The sequence below is a fragment of the Anser brachyrhynchus genome (genome assembly GCF_964034855.1).
Source record: "Anser brachyrhynchus genome assembly, chromosome: 6".
Lineage (NCBI taxonomy): Eukaryota > Metazoa > Chordata > Aves > Anseriformes > Anatidae > Anser > Anser brachyrhynchus.
In genome coordinates this window covers 34,693,877-34,717,350 of record NC_137700.1, presented here as the reverse complement: position 1 = coordinate 34,717,350, position 23,474 = coordinate 34,693,877, and the positions used below count along the sequence as shown (strand labels likewise).

The window sequence follows — 23,474 nt, the reverse complement described above, 5'->3', positions numbered from 1 at the left end:
GAAATTGCAGTCAACATTGAATAACTCAAATTAGAAGGGCCTAGAAATTACTCCTGCTCATGGTATCTATTATCTCTAATAAAATATCTATACCCTATCTTTTACACAACCTATTTATTACAGACCTGAAGCAGTAACTGTAATGTGCCACAGGAATATATACTTTTGAAATACACTCGAAACATACAAGTCCTCCTTACAACACGCCCCACCTTCCCATCTTTCATACCATACACTTCTTCTATAATCTAACAAACTATTTCATTCCCCTTGAGAGAAAGAGTAGCAGCCAGGGCAGGATGTCTCAAGTAAACAGAAAGAATAATTCTATTTCTCCCCTACTTTCTGTAGATCTCCTTGCTTAATTTTCTTATCTCCTCAAGGTGAAATACAGCATGATGCATTACAAACGGAAGTGTGTGCAGAGGAACTATCACCAGAAACATTTGCTTCAGCTGTCTATACCTTACACAAGGCACAAGGCTTTTACCTACACCATGGAATTAGAATAGGACTTGTGTATTTTCTAACACTGACCTCTTTCCAAGAAAAAGAATAGTTTTATGAGGTGATCAATAGCATGCGGCTTGTGGAAGAATTTGAGGATAAATGGCATCTCACCATTTCAAGTTAGCGTGCATTTGGCAGCTGTCTGCAGAACAACTCAAAAAAGCTAGACCATTCATTTCACTACAGCTTGCTGAGGTGAGATAAGTATCATACACTTACAGTGCTTTTTCAGTGGCACATCTTTCACATCAGGTTGTGTATACTGGAAGTTTCGCATGAATTTTGTAGCTCTACTTGTGAGCACAGTAGATGCCTATCTTCTGTGTCAGTAACTACTTTTGCTCAGCCACACCGCATAAAACTATAAAAAAAAAATAGGTCTTACCAATTTCCTCAGGAAGGTGTGTGAGAAGATTCTCTCCAAGCCCAAGGTGCGTTAGATTGGTAAGGTGACCAATACCTCTTGGAAGGGTGGTCAACTGATTATTAGTCAGAACCAATTTCTAAGGAAAAAACACATTTTTAAAAGTTAACTTGTGCCTTAAAATAACAGCAAAAAACAAGATACATGGCTGATAACATGGTGGTTTCTATCTCCAGCATTTGAACAAAAAATTTCTACATCTCAACATTTCAGAACTCTACTAGGCATCACTAAACATAACAAAAATATAACAGTACTTAATATTAAAACAAGCACTTTCCATCCTAAACATAAAAGCTTTCATGAACATGACTGAAACCACAGAAGCTATTCCCGTTGTAGTATCGTACTCACGGCGCACCACAGTAAAACTCTTTAAAATTTGTTTGTTCAAAATCAGCTGATGAATCTGGGGAAGAACTAGTGGGGACAGACTGGGGAGGAAGTTGTGAAAGATTCTTAACTTTTGGTTCTATATCCATCCAGAATAGTTTCCCTCACCAAACTAGCTGTAATTAAAACAGTATGGTGTAAATAAAGGATATAAGATGTTTATCTCTGCCAATTATTGTTTCACCTGCAGATCCTTGAGGTAAGCTATTTCATTTGGCAAGGATTCCAGTTTGTTTTCCTCTAGATCCAACTCTCGGAGTTTCCGTAGATTTCCAATTCCATGGGGAAGTTTTTTTAGGAGATTGTTTGACAATATAAGAACCTTCAAAAAAAATATTTCAGCAATGCAATAAGTAAACAACAAGACAGGCTATATTATAATAAGACAGGATTGTTTAAATTCTCAAGTAATGAAGTCCAAGATTCAGACAAAATTATGGAAGCAAATTGAAAAAACTAAAAAACCCAAATCAGTGATTACTTTTAAAAAGTCTGTAAATGGTACAAATCCATAGATCAATGGCAGAATTATTTCAAATACTATTTTACAGAATAACAATAAATGTAAACCAAACCCAGAGAACATTCATTTCTGCAAAGAAAGAAAAACTATTTTTTCATGGGCTTCCCTATCATTTTGTAATCCTTCCTCATAGCTATCCTCAAACTCATATTTTACATTGTTTGCTGTGTTTACAAGGTCCGCCTTGAAAAGCTTAGTACTCTCTTTTCTCCCCGTGTCCTTTTGAGTAGGAGTAGCAGCAAGTGAACGTACAGATCCGAGCACCTAAGCAGAACACTGTGTAGATATCCATTGGCTTTCTAAAATGGTCTCCTACCACACACTCACCCCTACTAGAGTATTATCTTCTCATGTTTCTCCTTCTTTCTAAACGGAATTATAAATATCCTACGTTCAGCAAATGTATCCTCATTTGCGATGTCAACTGACAAAGTTATTCATTGAGCCACAGGTTATACTAGTCAACCATTTTGCTTCAGACAAGCCTAACAGTCCTTAGAAACAATCGAGCCTCACGATAACACAGTGAGCAGTAAGGTAATCACTGATTAAACAATGCCATTATCTAGTTATTTAACACGGCAGGCGAAAACAAAAGTGTGGAAGAGCACCCAGTGCAGAGGCTCATCCCTGCTAGGCTGGACAGTTTCAAATGCCAAGGTTCAACAATCTCACTCTCACTAGCTTCGTGGAGCCTGGAAACACTGAAGGCAGAAACAGAATCAAAAACAAGGATAAAATCAAAAGTGAAAATCAAAATGAATAAAAGCCAAAAATTTAGCATTGGAACAAGCAATATTACAGTGGCCTTCCTTTATGTGTTAAGATACACAACGGTAAGAATAATAACGCTCTAATCGCATATCCAGAAACAAAGGCAGGAACAGAAAATATTACCTACGCACACGGCAGCTGACTTAGCACTGCTGTGGGAACCTTCACTTTTGTGTAAACACTGCCCAAATAGCTCTTTGTATTTGATTCTTTAATTACAGAGAAAGATAGCACTAATGGTTTTGTGGACTGCGCAGCTCCCTAGCTTCGGCAGCTAGCAGACCACCCACAAATCCAGCTGTCAGAGATTACCAGCTTCCCAGTCCAATCAGCCCAAGCCTTAACTTAAAGAAAACTGGGCTGCTAAAGTGCTATAGCTCTGCCGTATCAACTTTGCCTCAGACTAAACAAATGATTAATTATTCAGAGCAGCAGCCACACTGAAAACTTGCAATTTCAAATATACTGTTTGCTGTTGCACTTTAAGAGACTTTTCCCATTGGCTCACAGAGGTTGCGAAGTCCCCTAATAACATGTCAGAGCTGCCCCAACAAGCACCTCTATTCTTATGTCCCTCCAAGACAATTAAGTTTGACCATCTCTGCTGATGGTACCTTGAGAAACACGTATAGGGGACAAGACAGGTGTAGTTCATGATTTCCGTCTACAGAGCTCTTACCCCTTCAGGGCTGAGGAGAATTCCCACCTGGCTGCTTACAAGGTTCACAGGGCTATGTTCAAGATGCTTCTGACTAAAGACCATTTCATTGTGTTTTTCTGATCCCCTCTGTTTCCATGCTGGTGCCTCCAAGAATTAAAACTGAGTTCAGAGCCATTTAATTTCCAGCAATAACTTTCCTGTTGAAAACTTTTCTTTCTATATAATTAAAAATACGTATGCAATAACCCTTTGTCCACATTCATCTACAGTCTGAAGAAGTTCACGACAACCATAAAGAGATCAAATCTATTTAAATGCCATACCTACACGCATTCGTTTGGCCTTATTTGACCCCAAATAACATTACCTATACCTGGAGTAGAAAATGCTTATTTGCAGGGATTGAAGTAGCTCTTCATTTATACTCTTCTCACCTCAAGAGAAACAAGCCCAGACACATCCTCAGGGATTTTTGTGAGCTGGTTAGTCGCTAAGTTCAGTTCTACCATACTAGTCCAAGTTCCAAAGTCCAGCGGGAGAGAGGTCAGCTGATTGTCCTGTGATTTAACATACCAAACATTTAGGGTCTGCATTTGCAAGATGTCAACAAGGCATCTGAGAGATTAAACAAACATTATGGCTTATAAAATACTACACAACAAAATAGTAGATAATTAAATCAGAAGAATAAAAAGGTGACAACTCCCTCCCCCTTTTTTTTTTTAATTCCTCAACATAAACAAACATAATAAGCAGTCCCAACCTATAGTTACAATCTACAGTTGATTCTATGTTACTAACACGAAGTGTTAAAATCAGAAGTATGTATTTCCCAATATCGCACGTCCCAGTAGTTAAAACATTTTTCCCTTTCATTGCTGAATACAATGGAGAGAAAAAAAGGACGGAGAATTCACCATAACTTGCAAAGTTGCTATCAGCAATGCTGAAATACTAAAAATATATAGAGTTTGATTAAAAAAATAATAATAATAAAACTCCACCACCTCTTCCAACCATTTACCAAAAAAAAAAAAAAAAAAAAGGTGAGGTAGTTACAAAACAACGAAAGCAAAGACATTACTCAAGGCTCTGACTACGTGGCTGTGCGAGCTGGGACACAGGGAACAGCCAGCAGTGCTCCATAGCTCAGTCTGAAATCAACAGATACACGTGGTTTAGGAGAGGTGGGGAAGAAAAAATAAGAAAAAATAAGAAAAAAAACAATAGAAATATATCTTAATGGCCCAGAGTAAAATAATCTGAAATTAATCTAAACATCCTACCACTCAAAATGCTCCTATGATTTACATCAGACACCATAGATTAAAAAAAAAAAAAGTCAAAGTCCTGGTAAACATGCAAAGTTACAGATGGATACGTGCTACAAAAAACAGTAATGATGAAAACTGAGAATGCATGTGTGCCAACATATTTCTAAGATAGTTGCTGAGCTTAATTTCTGCTGAAACTTTTTTTTTTTTTTAAATAATTTGTTTCAAGAACTTAAACCCATTTATTGAAAAATTTCATCTCTATTCCCTGGTTCTCTTCACTCTCTGTTCTCTACGTGTTCATAGCACAGATTTAAAGGTCCTTTTTCCTGCATGTTCTGAAACTACTGCAAACATCCTCCAAACTTAGGTTTTAAAAGAAAACATCTTAAAAACATTACATAATTTTGTTTTACATAAGTTGCAATACATGCTCACATCTTATTTGATGATTAGAAAACTTTGCAGCCCACTTTGTTACTGTTCAGACTCCAGCAAATGTGACAAAAGATTAACTACCAAAAATACAGACAATTCAATAACATTTTGACAGTACATTTTTAAACCAATCCAGAATGGTTTCAATGTCTAACAGCAGCAGTGCCCACTTGAGCATGATAAATTCATTCCTTATATCGTTAGGCTTGCCAGAATTCAGGGAATAGGGAACAGTGCTCCTCATTGATTTTACAAACAGCAGCATGTTTCTGTGCCTCACCTTCATGTTCAGCTTACTTAATACTTTAGCTCTAGAGAAAATTCCAAAGGGGATTTTATTGATGCGGTTGTGCTCCATATTGAGAGAGTAGATTGTGGAGAACTGGGACGGGCCACCCACAGGATAGGACTGGAAGCAGTTCCTGGCCAGCGTTAAACTAGTCAGTTTGACAAGGCTGGATAAAAGACCCTGCAGAGAGAAGAAAACCACCCGGGAACTTAGGACAGATTTATTTGAATACAGCTCTTTTCCTTCACGGGTCTAATTAGAAATGCTTCCCCCCAAAGTCTATCCCCCAAATACATGTTGCAACACACAGAGCAGGGTTAAATTTGATAAAACTTCCATCAACAGCAATCTCCCCTCACAGTCATCAACCTTTACGTTATTTCCCGTTTTCCTTATACACTGGTATATACAAAAAAGCAAAGACGCCACATTTGAAAGCACAAGTTGAGTAGGTTTTGCAACTCTTTTATCCTCAGAAAGGAATTTTTCAATCACACCTTGCTACCACTTGGGCAGCTCTGAAGCCCAGGCGGCAGGCCCAGCCAGCAGCATGCCCCCATCGGACGTCCTGGCTCTGGGGGATGCACAGCCCACGGCGCTGAGCTGCAGATCGCTTAGCTCTGAGCTCTGCTCACAACTCAGAGCGAGGCCCAGAGATGTACCAACTGCACACACTGCTCTTCAAACAGGTATTAGATACCTCCTTTGGAAATTGCTTTGAAAATCCCCTTTTTTTTTTTTCTCCTATTTCCAAAATATTCCTAAATAGTTATCACTCCACCTTTCTCTTCATCCCTCTTCAGAAAGGAAAAGCTAAACTGGAGCTAACCAGGTGGCAATGGTTGCCCATTGAGTGCACAGCCTCATCGTACCCCTCCTCACCAGCTAAGCTGACTCCGAAATCTCAGCAGCACGAACCGTAGGGTTTACCGTTAGTTACGTGCCAAGCACGTTGCTGGAACCACGGGGATAAATAATGAGAGCTAAATTACTGCTGAAAGCGTCACCTTTGCTTATTACCATGCCAACTTGAATTCAGCCCTATATGCTTAAGTATTGCAGGAATTGGAGATTTATGTGTGGCATTACGTACCATAAATAATGCAACATCTGCAATCAGGAAAGAGCCGTAACAAGATAAAGATTCCGACCGTACTTCTAGTGTCAGTCTTTCCGGATGGCGATTACAGTGCTACATGCACTGTAAAACTTTAAGAACATGGTTTTGCTGCTTTCACCAGGAAAGCTTTGGTCAGTTTTCTCTTCTAAACTCTTTACTAACATTGCTGTAAGTAAAACGGGATTAAATAGGGAATTGTCTACATGTCATGGCTAAAATTTTTAAGCATCAAAATACAATTCTGGGGGCATCTCAGTAAGCATCATTAAAGCAGGTTTCCCCCTGAAGACAAAATAATGGATCTATAAATCAGTATTAGTCATTAAAACCTTATCATTTACTAATACAACCTCTGAGTAGGAAATACTGCTTCTAGCTATACTTTACTTAACTGATACTCTTTGTCCTAGGGTTAGGCAGTCCCTGAGCTCTGTTACAGAAACACTTTATGGCTTCAAATGCATCTTGGCATTTCCTAAAGCCATTTTTTCAAGTCTGCATCCATACAAAAAATATTAAAAATGTTAGCTAATATACTCTAATAGCCTAGAGTAATTAAACACATTTGAAGGGAAGCAAGAGAGCTTTGGCAGTACAAAAAGAGCAATGCTCTTATGTCTGTGAAAACTGTGGCAGTGCTGCCTTCTCCCAACCCACCCTTTTAAGATAAAATATTTATTAGGCATTGTGTCAGCAGCCTCAGCTATGTTTTGAAATTCCAAAGTTTCTTCAACAAATACAGTTCTTTGTATTATAGCAAGGAATGCTTTATTTTAAGCTGATTACATTATAAATGATACACTTCTGCAAGGTAGCTGCTGAGGTGGTAACAAATTATTGGCAAATACATGAAGAAGTCAGCACAGTCTCAAATAGTTTTGTATTAGGACTGAACATATTTTAAAAACAAGCAATCATCTTCACATTATCTTTTTGTAATTACACCATAGTTGCTTTTATAATATGTCTGGGTGGGAAGGGCTAGCTTAGTTCTCATTTTAAAAGCAGCCTGGTGGCTTTCACTCAATGGCATTTCCTTAAATGATAGTTTTATCCAAACATTTATTAAATTCTTTGTCTTCAGTCTATCATTGCTGAGTTTAAAAATTTATCTGAAAGAAAAAGGTCACGACATTTTGTTACTATGAATACTTTGCTAACTCCAAATTTAACTATAAATGTATTTATTTTTTTCTTGTATGTATAGTTTTATATACCTCTTTGATGCTAGTGATTTATAGAAATCTCTCTTTTTTTCAGCTTAGGAAAGCAGTTTGGACCACCATTAAAACAGAATAGAATGTAAACTCAAGGCTTTGTCTTGCAGCTTTGATCTCCAAACAATTCTAAATCAATGGAAGAAACATCCAAAATAAGAATAAATCACATCAGATTTTTTTCTGTTGTCCAAGCAATTCTGCCCAGGCACTAATGCTTCAATTCAAACGTTTTCTCTAAATGTTTACTAGCACCAAAAGCATGCAGTCGAGCATCTTACAATCTGCTGCCCTGAGAAATCAGTCTCAAGAAATTATGAAAAGAAAAAAAAAAAAATAGGATGAAATGTATAACCCAGCAGTATAAATAGTTTGAAAGTATGCAGACACCAAAACTGTATTGAAAAAACGGTCTGTAACCAACTACCACACCTATCCAGGACTGTGAAACTGAAGGCCAATGAGGCGAGTTTCAGGGAATTTCTGAGAAGGAGTACAGACAAATATAAAGATGCACTGGGGACTAGGACTTGTGTCTCCACCTCAGCGTTAACAAAGCACTCCATTCAGGAAATGTGTTGCTTGAAGAGACTGAAAAGGTGACTCCAGAACTTCTAACAATGAACTTTTTCTTTGCTCCCACACTAAGCTTGTAGCAAGAGACCAGGGTAAAACAACCAAGTGCAACAACTATGAAAAGAAAAGCATGAAAACCGATTCTCTTCCCTGTTCTGTGATCCTTGCAGAGTTGCTGGAAACTGAAACATTATGCAAATTTTTATTTTTTTTTTTGTAACTTATGAAAGGTGCATCAATGAGTAGCTGGATGATACCCCACCAGTGCCAACAGCATATGGTTTTCCATGTTAAAATGAGAATGCTAAAGCCAAGTAAGTAGCTGTAAGCACACTTCATTCACTCTCTTAAAGGTCATTCTTGCCTCAATTCGGGATAGTTATCCTTTTTTCTTTTTTTCTACTTCTACTTCTTCCACGAAACACCTTATACGGCTCAAATGATGGGAACCCGGGCTCCTTAGTTAAGGTTTCCTGAAGAGACTCAGGACAGCCAATTTAACCACATGTACTGCTCCTACTCTTGACGGAAGTTGTGTGACATAGGCATATCTAACTACTATAGAAGAACTTAATACGTACAGAATTGCAGTATTTCATGTTACACATGTAGATTAAAACAAAGGGTATTCCTCAGAGTTGCGAGGCAAAACGAAATGATTTGACATGTTCCAAATCCTCTACAAAACAAAGATGCCTTACAACGTATTCCCTCCCAAACCCACTCCCCTCTAACTCTCACCTCTGGCAAAGTAGAAATGTTGTTGTTCTCCAGATTCAGTTCATCAAGTTCACTGCATTTTGCTAAAGACTTCGGAATTGCTGACAGCCTATTGTACCTCAGGCCAAGACGACTTAGACTGGACAGATTTCCTAGAGGGAGGAAACAGTTATTAATACATCATTATATTAACACCAAGGAACAGAAAACGGTTTGACTTCTGATTCTTCTGTAGTCTCACACTTTACACTTCAAACTTTTCATAGGGTGAAATGGAGCTGTCATCCCCAAACAGGACATTCATAGCTTACCGTGCTTTCCAATGCTGACATCAACAATGCAGGAGAAGTAATTGTACATGCCGCACGTTATTCTTAACTTGTACATGATACAGTAAGCAAGGAAAGGAAAGCCTACATCCTGTTGCAGAAGTATTCCATCCTGATCTTTCTACCAAAGAACTCTGTCATTTTCAATATCCCCAAAATAACTTCTGTTTTTCAAAAAAATTTACACACAGCATCACTGAATGCCATGACTCATATTACCAGAATTTGGGCATACTTCACACAGCTTAGGTTCTGGCAAAACAATTTCCTCTACAGGGGGCGAAGGGTTGTGGGGGAAAACCACACAACACCAAGACTTTACTATCCTCCAAAAGCAACACAGTCTTAAAAAGTGATGATGGGGAAAAAAAAAAAAAGTCTTCCAAGTTTTTCAAATGATACTGAGGGAAAAGTCTGGGAGAAGTCCGCAAAAATCTGGACAATAGTGCTTTAAAAATATTTCCCAATATTGCCAGGCTGACAGTCCCAGCTGATCTGTATTTCTGTCTAAAGAAAAAACCTTGAGAAGCTTGCATCTTGAAAATTTCCTATGTGAAGATCCCTTTAGCTCCAACCTTTAACAGATAACAAGCACTCAAGGCCAAAATCAAGTGCTTAAGGATGTCTTTGACCTATACAGTCCTGGGGCATTTGGTACTCTCCTGCAGGTAATAAGGCACGGAACTTCTCTAAGAAGTCATCTGACAAATAGTATACAGAACAGTGCAAAGCCTTCTGTCTCATCCATGTGTTTAGAAAGCATGTTTGTGCACATGTATGTTTCAGCATCAGAAGCTTATGAACAAATTCACACGCTTAGTCTTTGCAAAACATTCACTATTTTAGACTGTTTCACATTTTGACAACCACTCGTGGGACAACCTATTTCTTCTGCATATTGAAGTACCAGAAAGATACACTATAAAAGGAAGAGAAGATTCAATTGTAGCAAGAATAACCAAAATATTTTTAAAATACAAATAAAAAATGAAGGGAGCCTTATACGTATAGTCTGAGCGATTACTCATGCACTGAAGGATATAATAATGTCTACATATATGAACTTCTACAAAGGTTATCAGAACACAGCAAATGAAGAAGCAAATTAGTGTATGAAATGTGCTTGGAAGCAAGAGATGAATCTAAAAAAGAAATGGAGAATGAAAATTAATAGGAATAGCATAATGAAATTCACTAGACAGAGGAAAAGTCTGAGCAAAGGAAATGGCAAAATACCTCTTCCTTGAACTCCTCTGGACTGGTCAAAATATACTGTAAGAATTGACCCTAAATCATTGAGCAGCTAGACTGGGAGCGTACCTAACAAAAACTGAAAACTGGAAATGCTGAATGATTCACTGTAGTTACTAAAAAGGAGATTCATAAGAACAGTGAGAGGCAAAAGTCCAAAAAAGCCTTCCATAGAAAAAAATTTCCAGGTCTTACAAATCAAGAAAAAAAAGATGACAAATTTTTCAGTGTGTTATCTACTGTCTAGCTAACAAGCTTAGCAACAAATTTCACTTGGTATTGTCAATAACGAAACAAAAGTTTAAACAACAGGTAGCCACCTGGAGCTGCTTAACTAACACCATCTCCCACTGGGATTTTTATAAGTGCTTTCTTTCTGAGCAAGTCTACAGTTTACTTTGACAGAAGCAGCGAAATAAGTCTTCCCCCTTAACCAAAAAAGGCATTCAAAATCCAGGGCTACCAATATTGCTCTCTGATGCACAAATTGTCATATTTTGGTTTTAAATCCTACAGCACATATACACACACTAAGCAGAATACTTAAGACCTGCTTTGAACCTACAATCCACTAGTATCAAAATGCGCATTCATGGGCAAAGCATGAAAAGCATTTCATGCCATACTCAGCAAGATCCGTCCATACAGGACACCGGCCTCGCTCCACAAGATGCGCATCCTATTGCAAAGCACCACGATCATTAGGATTCGCTGCTCTACGATGAACAAAGCACACCCTGATTGTGTTTCTCTGAATTAGTATTTAACATTACTTACAAAACAAGCGATAAACTTTACACAACATAAGATGCTAATTTATTTTTTTCCACTACTTAAACCTTGAGCTGGATGCTGATCTTGATTTTTCGGGCACTCTCAAGGAGAACAAAGAGGGCCCGGCTCGAGCAGACAGCGTGATGCCAACTGTTGCTTAGCAATACAACGTCGCTGCGCCGATTCCAGATTGCGAGCACAGGTTGGATGGCTATGGCTCCATTCCCACCAGCAACGTGGCATTTGAGAAAAACAAAACAAGGCAGCTGTTACAGAGAGTCAAATTATGCCTTAATTTTCCAGGAGAGAATGATACACATTGGTTGTCTTCATAGCGTTGTCAGAAAGGAGGCATAAGTAGCAGCTTTCAATACAATTTTTATCATGAATAGCATTTCTCAAATAAACTTTTGTTTTCTCTTTTGCAGAAATCTTTCTCCTCCACAGGAAAGGCATACCACAGGAAAAGCAGAACACACATCCTACGTGTCCTACCTTTTCGTGACTGTTTTACACAGCACAGCAATAATATGGTTAGTTCTTCCTGGGAACGGCAACACAAGCAGCATGATTTCAGCTGGAGCTTCACCTCCAGCGCCTCTCCTGCTCCTGGAAAGGCTGTCCTGCACCCACCGACCCAGTCAGCACAGGCCACCTTCTGATTTCAAGCCAGTTTTATGGCCAACTCATCGCCATTTTGTCTTGTGTCAGCAAGACTCGGGTATCTTTTCATCCTCTTCAGTGTTCATATTCATGCCTCACTGTGAATGTATCATAGTCAGCAGCCCCGATCGGCTTTTATTTTGGTAAGATTTGGCTTGTCCAGCATAGTCTTCTCTTCACAGAATAGGATGATCCTTATAGCTCTTCCTTCTGCTCAAGATGTTAAAACTTCTCCCTGTGCTTTTTTTTTTCCCCCAAAAGGCAAGCCTGCATTCTTCAAAACGAGGGTAGATTTATTCATTTATTTATTTATGCGTGTGTGTGCCATCAGGAAGTTTTGTCTCCAGACGTTTGCTTTTGCTGCCCAGAGCCGCAGCAATACTGCCAACCGGCAGCTGTCGGGGGGGCCCGGAGGAGGCAGGGCCGAAGGCCCGCAGGCCCCGCAGCACAGCCTGCTGCCATCTTCCTCACCCCGCTCCCCAGCCACCTCACCGTCCCCGTGCTCCCCTACCTATTCTCCAGTTTAGCTACCGGTTTGTGATATGGCACCACATTAAGCCCTCAACTGGCATGCTGTCAGGACGAATCAACCGTGCCAGAAGTGAGGCGCGGAAGGTACCAGCTGATCACGATCAGTTCGGGCAGTCAGACAATCAGGATCATCTGCGGCTGTACTTTTGTCACCGAAACCATACCGCTGTGGTTCCTCTCCAACAGCCCCTTGCAGGCACGGTGACTCAGAAAACGCAGCACTAAGTGTTCACGAATGTGACAGTTTGATAACCACAACTGAAAAGCAGCTACTGGCAGAAAAAGCAACAACTAAAAACCCTTCCAAGAGTTTTTCTTAGGAAGCCCATTCCAAAAAAAGAGCTCATAAACTCAATCACCCCGTTCACAGGTAATTCTCAACATCATACTAAAGCCGACCTAAGCCCTGAACTCACGCCAGGCACAAGGAAGTCACTGTACAATTGTCTTAGCTCAACCATTTGCATGAACAGTCACTCTTAGGAGTCACTTTTCACACAGCCACCTTTGTAGCAATTGCTTCAGACACATTTTATTACAGGCAAGACGTACTGACACCCATCAGCAGGCTTCACCTCGCCCGGCGTGACACCCATCTCGCTGCACTCAGTTCTGAAGCGCCCTGAGCGCAGAACTCCCCGTCACCTCGCTGCGGAGAATACGGGTCTCTTAATTTACACAGAAATTAATTAAAAGTCACTTGGAAGCACGTAAATCTAAAACCATTAAATTAAATCCTGCTATTACAAATGGGACTCTAGTTTAAATTAAATTCTTTATCAAAGATACCTCACAAACGTTAAAGAAAAAAACCCAGTGCAGAAGAAGGGAAGACTGAAATAAAGTGGAAAACCATGCTCACCTAAACACGCTTTTTAGAAAGACCACTTGAAGCAGTTCTCTAATTAGGAGCAACATCTCTTCCTTGAATATGTCAAAATCAAGAGAAATGGGATCCAAAGCATTAAATAATAGAAAGAAATCCAAATTCCTATTTCAAAGTCTTACCAGCACCATCTAAAGGGGGTGACAAATATTCTTTTTTCTGAGATTCACCACACCTCTTTCTCTCCCTTCTTCAGTTAAAATAATCCTTCAAATTCACTATCCTTAGATGAAGGGTCATTGTTTAGTGCAAAGTATTACCGTATCGTTACTAAAACATGGAGCAATTTGTCTGATTTATGCAACTTCGTTCATCAAGCTAGTTTGCCAGTTGCTTTTTCCTAAAAATACCAGAAACATACTGATCAACTTAAAATATGTTTGCTACAGAAAAGCCTATTGCAGATAGTATTAACATGCAAATTTAACTAAAAGTGCTGCACACACCAAAAACCCTTCCCTTAAAGATTGCGATAATAAGTGTACATGAACTTCAGCATGGAACAGATAATCACAAGACTGAACTACAAACATGGCTCACGAGTATTTTTGATGATCTAACTTTGATAAATATTCTTAGATTTCGATTTGACTAAACTCTGCATGCTCTAAGTAGCAACCAAAGAACTTACATTTCTATACATTATTTCATACATCTCAACTCACTTAAATCACTAAGAAATTTTCTTCTAAGGGAGATAAATTATTTTGCCCACAAAAGGTACCAGATGTCATTGATTAGCCATAAAACACTGCATACCCTTAATGCTGTATAAAATAACAAAGATGACAATATGGAAGAAAAAGTCACAAGAGGTTCAAAAAAAATATTAAATAAATTAAAAATTTTAAAAATAATAATTAAAAAATATATTAAAAAATAATTATAAAATCCAAAGAAGGTAAGACCAAGGGCCTTAAGAGTTGAAAACTTTAAAGGAGAGACCAGGCAAACTAAATGTGGCCAACTATGGATAGAAATTAAACACTGTTCAAACATTTCAGCAGTGCTCATAGCCTAAAATAGCCGTAAGGCAAACTAGAAGTCGCCTATATCACACTTTGTGCTTAGTACGTATTAATTTTTCCAGATGTCAGCCATACTCCATGACAATTGTTGAACAGTTTCACAGATTTTTTTAGGTGAAAGGAGCTGTTGACATCATTGTCATTGACAATCTAACCTCTTGTCAGAAAGGAAAAGATTTCCCCTGATAGGTGTGGAGTAAAATGAAAGGCTTTAGATAAACCATTTTGATCTTCGCTTGCACTCCTGAAGCACAAACCATGCCTATGGACATCCAGCACTGCTAGAGAGAGAAGCCACTGGCCAGGCAAGCCATCCTGAACATGATCTCAGTAAGCATGCTGCAGAGGAAAGCAGAACAAAATCCTACAGTCATTTCTCATCCGATGCTCATCTGAGATGTTTCACTCCTCTGCCTAATCACTGATGTTTCAGGAGAACTGTGGATGGGGACAGAAAGGTGATTTGGAGGACAAGGGGAGGCAACAAAACAGAAAAACTATAGAAAAGAAACCCCTCCTGATTAGTGCTACCAACTACCAAAGCCAAAGCATGAAATGCAATCATATTTTTTCCAAATGCAAAGGCACAGTAGGCTTAAGACTGCTGAACAACAATTCAAACAATTACAAGTTTTACTTGCAATCTCTGGATATTACTGCCTTAATAGCAAAATTATTCAAACTTTTCTTTCTGACCACCAGTACCTCTTGATGCATCAGACCAGTGTAGGAGACAGATTCAGACTCTCCAATTACGAGGTCAATAGCGCCCACCATTTTTTGTTCTGCTCAAACCAAAGTGCATTATGCTTCTTATGCAACTCTCCAGAGAAATCCTCCTTGAGAAATTCTCCAGTAAGATGTTAATCTATTAAAAAATCTATCATCACTTTAAAATGAATCTCTACAACTCTTATCAAGTTAAATGCCATTTGAAGAGAGCAGAGATTCCTCTATTTTCAATCTAACAGTATCAACTAAAGACGGGTTTCCTTCATTATTTCAGGGAGACGAAAGCATGACCACTACTTGTTTTTCCAACTGTGATTCAATACCAAAATCACTGCAGAGTGCATGTGGGAAAGATGTAAGATGCTGGCAAAAACTGAGTGGCAGAGGCTAAAGTATCTGACATGTACTATACACAACACCTGTGTAAGGTAAGAGAGCACAAACAAGAGCGACATGTTTCTGAAACTGTCTCTAAGCCATGAAAATTCAACTTCCTTTAACATGTGTTCATCAAAATGCACTTAGCTAAGAGACCTGCTTGCCTTGATTCCTTTGAATCACTCTTCCTTCCTGCCTGCTTCTTACATATAATATTATGGGCTTTTTCTTCCTACAGTATACAAATCACCCTGAAAATGCTGAGCTGCAGTTATAACGCATCTCTCCATACCGGTCTCTGCATCTCATTACCGTGTGATGGTATGCACATTCACTAAAATAAACAGTCCCCATCCTAGTCTCACCAGAAAGAATATCTAACCAAAATACAAAATAAGAAGTATTTTCATAAATACAGATCAAATCAATAAACTCAAAATTAATAAGCCAATAGAAGCAGGCCTAATTTTTACAGAAGAATACATGTGTATCTAATTATATACCAGGCTTGCACTGAAGATTATTTATTGAAACAAAAACAGAAATTATAATTAGCTGAAAATGGTATGAAAACAATACAAAAACACTTGACTGCAACAGTCAAAAGCAACAGTTGGGACTTGCTCTGGATTATCAGTGAAATTGTTATATTTTTCTCAATTCATATTTCATACAACACAAACAAAGCACCTGAAATTTATTTCACTCGTTTTTTCTTTGGCAGTCTTACTTTCCTTTTCAACTGAATATTAAAAACATTTATATAGATCTTGAATTTCACAAAAAAGTTAATCACCAAGAACAATGTATACCTAACTCACAAGTATCTTCTCTCCGGAAAGAAAAGCTCAACAGCCAACACCAAGAGAAGCAGCTAAGGAAAGGGAAAGCACACCCTGAAACTTCCCCTGGAGCCTGGGGAAGATTCAACAACGTGCGGCTCGCAAACTTCCTGGAGTTAGCAGCAACTGATACAGTTTTCTTCTGTGGAACTGTCATGCTGTCCTGGGAGCCCGCGAGCTTTCAGCATCCACAACAAGCTGTGCAAACACTGACACCTAAGCGTTACCTACCCATCGCAGTAAGGGCGGGCTGCTTTTTAGTCCTTTGGGGGCTGGCGACTCACAGCTTTGCTCCATACCCTCCAGTTCAGCCCCCAGGAGGCAGTGAGCAGGCACTTCCCACTTCCCACCTTCGTGCCACCCAGGATTTTGGGACAGTTTCACTGCTTTGTATTTACTAAATTTAGAAGCAAAGACGACAAGACTTCATCCCCTTTATGAGAACACCCTGAAAACCAGCAAAGGTTTGTAATAACCTGAAAACTGAAAGAGAAGAGTGGGAGCCGCTGCTTTCGAGGAGGTAGAGAGAAGGCAAGCTTATTGTGATTGCCAAATAGGAACAGAATCTAATTTAAATGCTCCATTAACAGCACAGTCCAAGAACAATAAGTGCTGACCAGATCTCTCCTCTCCTTTTGAGACTGGAAATGGGCTTTATCCCGAAAGCACTGAACGCTCGTAGACCCCGCCTGACCAAAGCACTATGTTACATGCTTCAATGTTAATGACATGAAGATTGCCATCCAAGCTGGTGCCTATCCTCTGCTCCACCAGGATGGCAAGAAATGGAAGCGATCAGCTGCGCGGTTCCTGAGCAGCAGCCCTGCCACCAAGGGCTGGCGGTGCTCGCCTGCTTCTCATTAAGACCAGAAGTTTCAGAGTGAGACTTCTCCAGCTTTTGCTAAGCCTGCAGTACTTTAAAAAATAAATAAAGTAGTTTCACTTTTCTATGGAAATATCTTTATGAGGAATTCTAGGGACCTAAAGGTGTCACAGCAACAAGTCGTACAACCCGAGCTGCATGAGCTGTGCTGCTGTGTTCCCGGGTTTTATCAACCACGTGCATAAAAGCAGAGCAGCGCTCTGAAGGTAAAGCAGCTAGCAGCACAGTTTGTAGCTCGATGTCAACAACAAAAGCAGCAAAGCTTCTCCCCAGAGTATTTGCTTTCGTGAAAGTTGTGATTTCAGCTCTGAGCTCTTCTGTCGTAGCGAAGGGCACGAGTTCTAGGCTTTGAATATGCCTCTCATTCTCCTAACCGTATTTTAGGAACAGTGCCATGTCAGACACTGGAAAGTGTATCCAGTGACAGAATTTTTTGTGCTTTTAAAGCATCATTTTGGAACATTTACAACTGACTATTCTTTTTCATATTAAAATTTCTGTTGCCTTAAATGTCTATGAATATGCCACATTTGACTATAATCAAGCTGCACACGTAAACACATGGAAGTGGAAAATTACAAAACAGTTGAAGAATCTGGCTCTTTAAAAGCAGAAATTCAACAGAAACAAAATTACATTCTCAAACAAGCATTTCTGAGCTTTTAAATAAGAAATTGCAAACATTTATACGGAATGCTATAATAAAGTCTTCAAAAAGAGCGAACACTCACAGCGTGGTATGTGCAGCACAACATTTTCTAAGCTAGTTTAATCCAACGGTCACCTAACAGAAACACTTTCTTCAACCCCAAATTTGCTATCTCAAAATCCAATTATTAATTTTGATAATTCACCTCCTTGTATATATCTTTTGGATAATCCCTCTTATTAGTGCACCAGGTACTGATGCAGAGATAAACCCCTGAAAGTAAAATCAGATTTTAATTCCCACCCTAAACCCCCCCAGAAAACACCCAGGACAGGGGGGCAATCTGCAATTAAAGCACGGAGAAGCTAAGATCCCACTACGATTTTGATTCTAGGACTTGAAACTCTTGGAACGTGCTAAGCTGTTCCACAAAGCTCATTTTTCTTGCAGGAAGTGACCTAATATACAAAGTACTTTACAATTTTCAATCAACAGAGATACAGATATGAATGTATTAAGCCAATATCTGTAAAGCAAGACATTAGGTCACTTCCTGACAACTAATATCTAAAATTGACATTTGCTACTGCAAGAAGGCGTGCTTATGAAGCGTTAGTTGAACCGAGAACTTTGTATTTTTACAGAGTGGATATATTGGCTCTGCTACCTCTAATCACTGCTGATGCATAATCCCCTCCCAGCCACTCCCCTGCGTGTCACCCTTCGGCGTCCCTGCCTTCCAACGCCGCCTCGGCTCAGGAGGTACTGGTAGTTAGAAAAACAGCTTCTTAGTAGTATTAGCTTTTTATTTTTTTATTGGCAGGTCCAGGAACCTTTCTGTGGTAAAACCAAAACTTGGTTAGACAGAGCAACAGTAACTGTAAGCATTTTCCAAGTTTGTTTGTTTGTTTTTCACTTTTTTTTCTGTCAGGGGTGTCTGTTTGGGGGGGGTGGGGGGGGGTGGAAGTAGAAAACGAAAGGGGCTGCTGGTTTTTCAAAGCAGCTTGACAAAAACATCCCTCACGAGCAAAACCAGGCCTCCATCCGAAGGGTGTCAGCGGGGGAGGAGGGGACAGATCTGGCAGTAATGGAAAGTCTCTTCCACAACAGGAGGATTGTAGTGCATTAAATATTTATAACGAGCAAATGTGTTTGGTCTTTTTTGTACCAAGCGTGCGACCCCCACGCTGCTTCGAGTAAATTAGGGGAACACTGACAGTGCTTCTATACCAAGCATGCCAAAACCTGGCAGAGGGAAGGCGCTGCAAGACATGGCAGCTATGCCCAGCGCCAGGCAGGTATCGGCGGGCGAGGGAAGAGGCAGGAACCGGCGAGAGCGGCCGAGAGGCTGGGCAGGGCGTCCTGCAGCCCAGCCCCTGCGTCTCGGGCCGGGAGACGGCCTCGGTGTTTTTCTCAGTACTCAAATTCTCTCGCTGAACAATCCTAACCGCAAAGTAAGCTGTAATCTAAAAATCAAGCCACAACTTGCTTTAATGTTGAACCAAAACTGTGATGACTAAGAATTAAAGCCAATGCTGCTGAACTGGCTACGGCTGCCTTTTCTGTAACATGCATAAATGTAGGTTGATCATTATCATTTAAGTTGGAGCTCAACTTTTTTGCCTTAAGTTTCCAGTTCTGGCCATTTGTGAGCTACACTTTATGCGACACAAATACTGATCTCTGGTTTTCAGTTTTCACTTAAATGTGGTGCTCGGCTCCTAGACACGTTCATCAGCACAAACAACAGGGATTTTCCAGTGGAACAAAAGCTTAACCAGTGCGAAGTTAAAGGCAGGAGAGTGCACTGTAATTATTCATCTGTCTTTGGTGGTTTGTTGAGCTACACAGCACTGATGTTCAGCTCCGATAAGCAGTGTAAAGAGACATCTGTGTGCATTTAAAAATAAATGACTTCAAAACACTGTAAAAACAATGCAATGGGAAAACAAAACAAAGAAAACATGCAGAAATCCAGTTTGACCAGGTATAAACTCAATGCAAGCAACCTACCTTTACAGTAACTTCCTAGAGAAATAGAAGAGTCCAAACTACCTTGACTGCATAGTCAGCAATCTCCTATCTATCACGAATGGCTTAACAGCTTAAGTAACTCTGTGCCTCTCACACCCAAGGACCTTTCCTTGTGTAAAGCAAGGAAGCTCAATGACTGCCAACCACTACATAATTCGGTACACCTTTGGCACCATCCAGTACAATGGAAACCAACTTGCCTAAAGACTTTTTTCCGTAATTAACAGCTTATCCAGAGAACTCTCTTCCTAAATATGAAATTTACAGTACATGTAAATTTTATTTAAAACAGTTTTCAGTAAGATTTACATAACAGCTATAGAAATAAAGGCTGCGCTTACAAACTGTGTAAGTTAGATGCAAATTCCAGATGGAAAGAGATCTCCAGAGTTTAAAAATACCATCAAAACAGGAAGAAAATTTAGCTAGAGTGGATAGTTCATCAATGTAAACTCCGCTCAAGTCAAACTTTCTAATCAAAAAGCCACAGCAACTACACACAACAATTTACTGCTAAAAGAAAAGCTAGAGTGTTTTTAAGTGGTTCTTCACTCTTCTGTTCATTCACTTCACTACGCATTAAAGAACATTAAACACTGCCTAAGTGATAACATATATTCTTTTGAGTATGTTGTGGTGACAAAGAAGGGCTTAAAATCATGATGGCCTTGGTTTTTTGTCTTTTTTTCTTGTCTTTTTAAAATCACAGCATGCATCTTCTCCTGCCATCTGTTTAAAACAGATTAAATTAAATAAGAGAATCTCCTACACGAGATTCTGAAACTGACCAAAAAGCCTCCCAACCTCAGTCACAAACCCTCTGTATTTTATTGCATTGCAGAATAATTACTTTGTTGACTTGAGAAGTTTTTTTAAAAAATCTTTTTTAATTTTCTACCCAAAAGCATAAAGCAGACAGAATTCATTGAAAACATTTACCTTTTTGGTTTTATTTTCTTTTAGCCAAAGGTGTTAGTTAAAACTATCTGTCCAAGTATTTATCTTCAGCTAATACTCTTTTAGCCTTTTATTCCTTTACATGCTTAATTATATGAATTTGTCCATTCATTATAGATGAATTTGTCCAGTCAATGAATGGACATTCAATGAATGTCCATTCAATGAATTTGTCCATTCATTATAGAATGGACAAACAAGCTGCAAATACTTAGTCATGCTCACAGAACACCTTAAATCGGAGTTAGAAGTGAAGGATTTTTTTCCATATAAAACTCTCCTTCTTAGACAATGCTGCACAGACTCTGTGACACAGCTAAATTTAATAACATAATTCCAAAAACTAGAAACTACATTTAAAGTAAGATGCACACGTTGCTTCTAATCTCAATGGTGAAGTTGCCTTGAGCAGAACACCAGTCATTCTACAGCTGCCAACCAAGCACTTATTCGCAAATTTGCTCCTCTTACTGAACATTTTGAAATAGTGATTTGTTTTCCCTTCCCCAGCCTCCTTACTTACCTATGGTTTCTGGCAGGTCCAAGAGCTCATTGTGCTGCAAGTCAAGGTTGGTGATCTGCGTGCAACTTCCAATCTCTTCTGGAAGGTGTTCAAGCTGATTGTGCGCTACATCCAGCGTTATGAGGTTACACAGCTCACCTAGAAGCACACAAGAAAATTAAAACATCAAGTTATTTAACGTACAGGTCTGGAGAGATTTTTCATGATGATCATAAAAATATATATTTATATATATATATATAGCTACTATAAAATTATAAATATAAACTCAGGCCTTAGAGCATCATAATTTTATCAGTAAGATTTAAAATCTGATTGACAATTTTTTTTAAAAAACTTGGATAAAGCTTTTTATAGATTCTCTAAAGAAATCTTATTTATTGATTTTCTTCTAGCACTTCAAGCTGTGGAATTTGAGGAGTACAAAATCCATTCCTCACACTTGTTTCATGCTGACCAGAAGTTTAAAACCTCATGGAGTAAGTGGATTGTATTGAATTATGAGAAATCAAGATCTGCTTTTATGGCATAAATTATGTTCAGACACAAAATGAACGCTTAAGAGACATCAAAGTTATTTGGCTGACACCCTACAAAACTCATCCAAAGTCCGGAATGTTATTTTTAATCATTTTTAGTCATCAAGAAAAGGCAACTTATCATAAGAAGACTGTAAAAACTATTTATACAGATTATGATATAATATATATGTAAGCACAGGTATAGCCAATAAAAGTTTGAAATAAAAGACTTATCTGTTAAGCCTTAAAAAGGATTCTACTTGCTTAGAGCTAAGAGCAGCTTTACTGCTGCTCTGTTTCATTCCTGACTCTTATGTACCAACTGAAGAGCACAACTAGGCACAGCTCTCTCTGTACAGTAGTTCCAGCTATTTTAACAACAAACGTTGCATTCTGAGCAATAGGTCACTGGATTTGCTTGAGAAAACATGCATGCATGCATGAACACAGGTACCAGGTACACGTGTTCATATTTTTTGGATCTAATGGAGGTGAAATTAATGTAAATGATTTGAATAGCTTCAACTCTATCCAGTAAAGGTCACTGTATTTGTGTATCAAGAGCATCACTCAGTGAGTAACAAATTTGGAAAAGAAGCAAATTCCTTTTGAGGGATGACTGTCTATTTTTAAGCTTCAGTATTGTATCTTTGACATGATCCTTTAGGGATTTTCCCACAGGCTTGGCTTCGGCAAGTTCTGATACGTAGACTGTCTATATATTACATCATCAGCGGATCACAAATAATTTATTAAATTGTAATATATTTATGAACTCAAGACTCTATCCGAGCTGCAAGTGGCACAAACTCTTATCAAGGATCAGAAAACAGTTGTGAAAATCCAGCCAAAAAAAGTGTCTATGTAAAAGTGACCCTATTTTCAGCATTTATTGACACACATTGGGGTGTTTTTCCTTGAAAATAGGGCACATGAAAATGTAATGCTTAAGCACCACCTCCATGACTGTGTGTGCTCACCTCTCAAGTCTGCATTCAAGTGTATTTCAGGCAACCACAGAGTCAATATCCAATCATGCTGCATAAACCACACGATTCAATGCCATTAATAGGCAGAAGAAAGCAAACTTAAGAAGAAGGCTGAGCAAGAGTTAATGTTCTGTGGTAGAAGCATCTGCTTGATATTCATGAAAACAAGTGGGCAAAGTGTAGAAGGCAGTAGAAAGAGGAGAAAAAGCTAGAGGAAGACTTCATTCTCCCTTTAAACAAACCAAAGAAAAAAGAACCCCGTATTATCTTTAATAATAAAACCCTAGAATTTTGATAGCACTTTCGGTCAGCATTTTTCACCTCACGACTGCTGAAGTTCAGTCCTGACAATCTTGTTTTCATTTCTTTTTCCCTGCACACCTAAACCAATGATGTCAAACTCGATGTGGCACAAATTTCATTTCATCACATTGATTTCTCATTTACTTGACTCTTCCCACTCTACATCTGCTAAAGTTGAGGGAAGAGTTGGATTTCTGCAGTACCATTTGCTGCATTTCCCTTTTGCACCTGCTGAAAACTTTGACAACAGCAAGATACGTGTTGCCACAAACATCTCAGAGC

At 39.0% G+C, this 23,474-nt stretch overlaps 1 protein-coding gene across 2 annotated transcripts in view; it reads right to left on the bottom strand.

Annotated features, from left to right (window-relative positions):
• SHOC2 (SHOC2 leucine rich repeat scaffold protein) overlaps nt 1-23,474 on the bottom strand; it is a 66,888-nt gene that overhangs the window by 4,942 nt on the left and 38,472 nt on the right. For both annotated transcript variants that reach the window (XM_080597397.1, XM_080597398.1), the window contains exons 3-8: nt 21,380-21,517; nt 8,941-9,071; nt 5,278-5,466; nt 3,720-3,842; nt 1,512-1,649; nt 896-1,013 (exon numbers count right to left, since the gene is read on the bottom strand). In XM_080597397.1, coding sequence (XP_080453523.1) covers nt 896-1,013; nt 1,512-1,649; nt 3,720-3,842; nt 5,278-5,466; nt 8,941-9,071; nt 21,380-21,517 — 837 coding nt within the window. The remainder of the gene's footprint in view (nt 1-895; nt 1,014-1,511; nt 1,650-3,719; nt 3,843-5,277; nt 5,467-8,940; nt 9,072-21,379; nt 21,518-23,474) is intronic.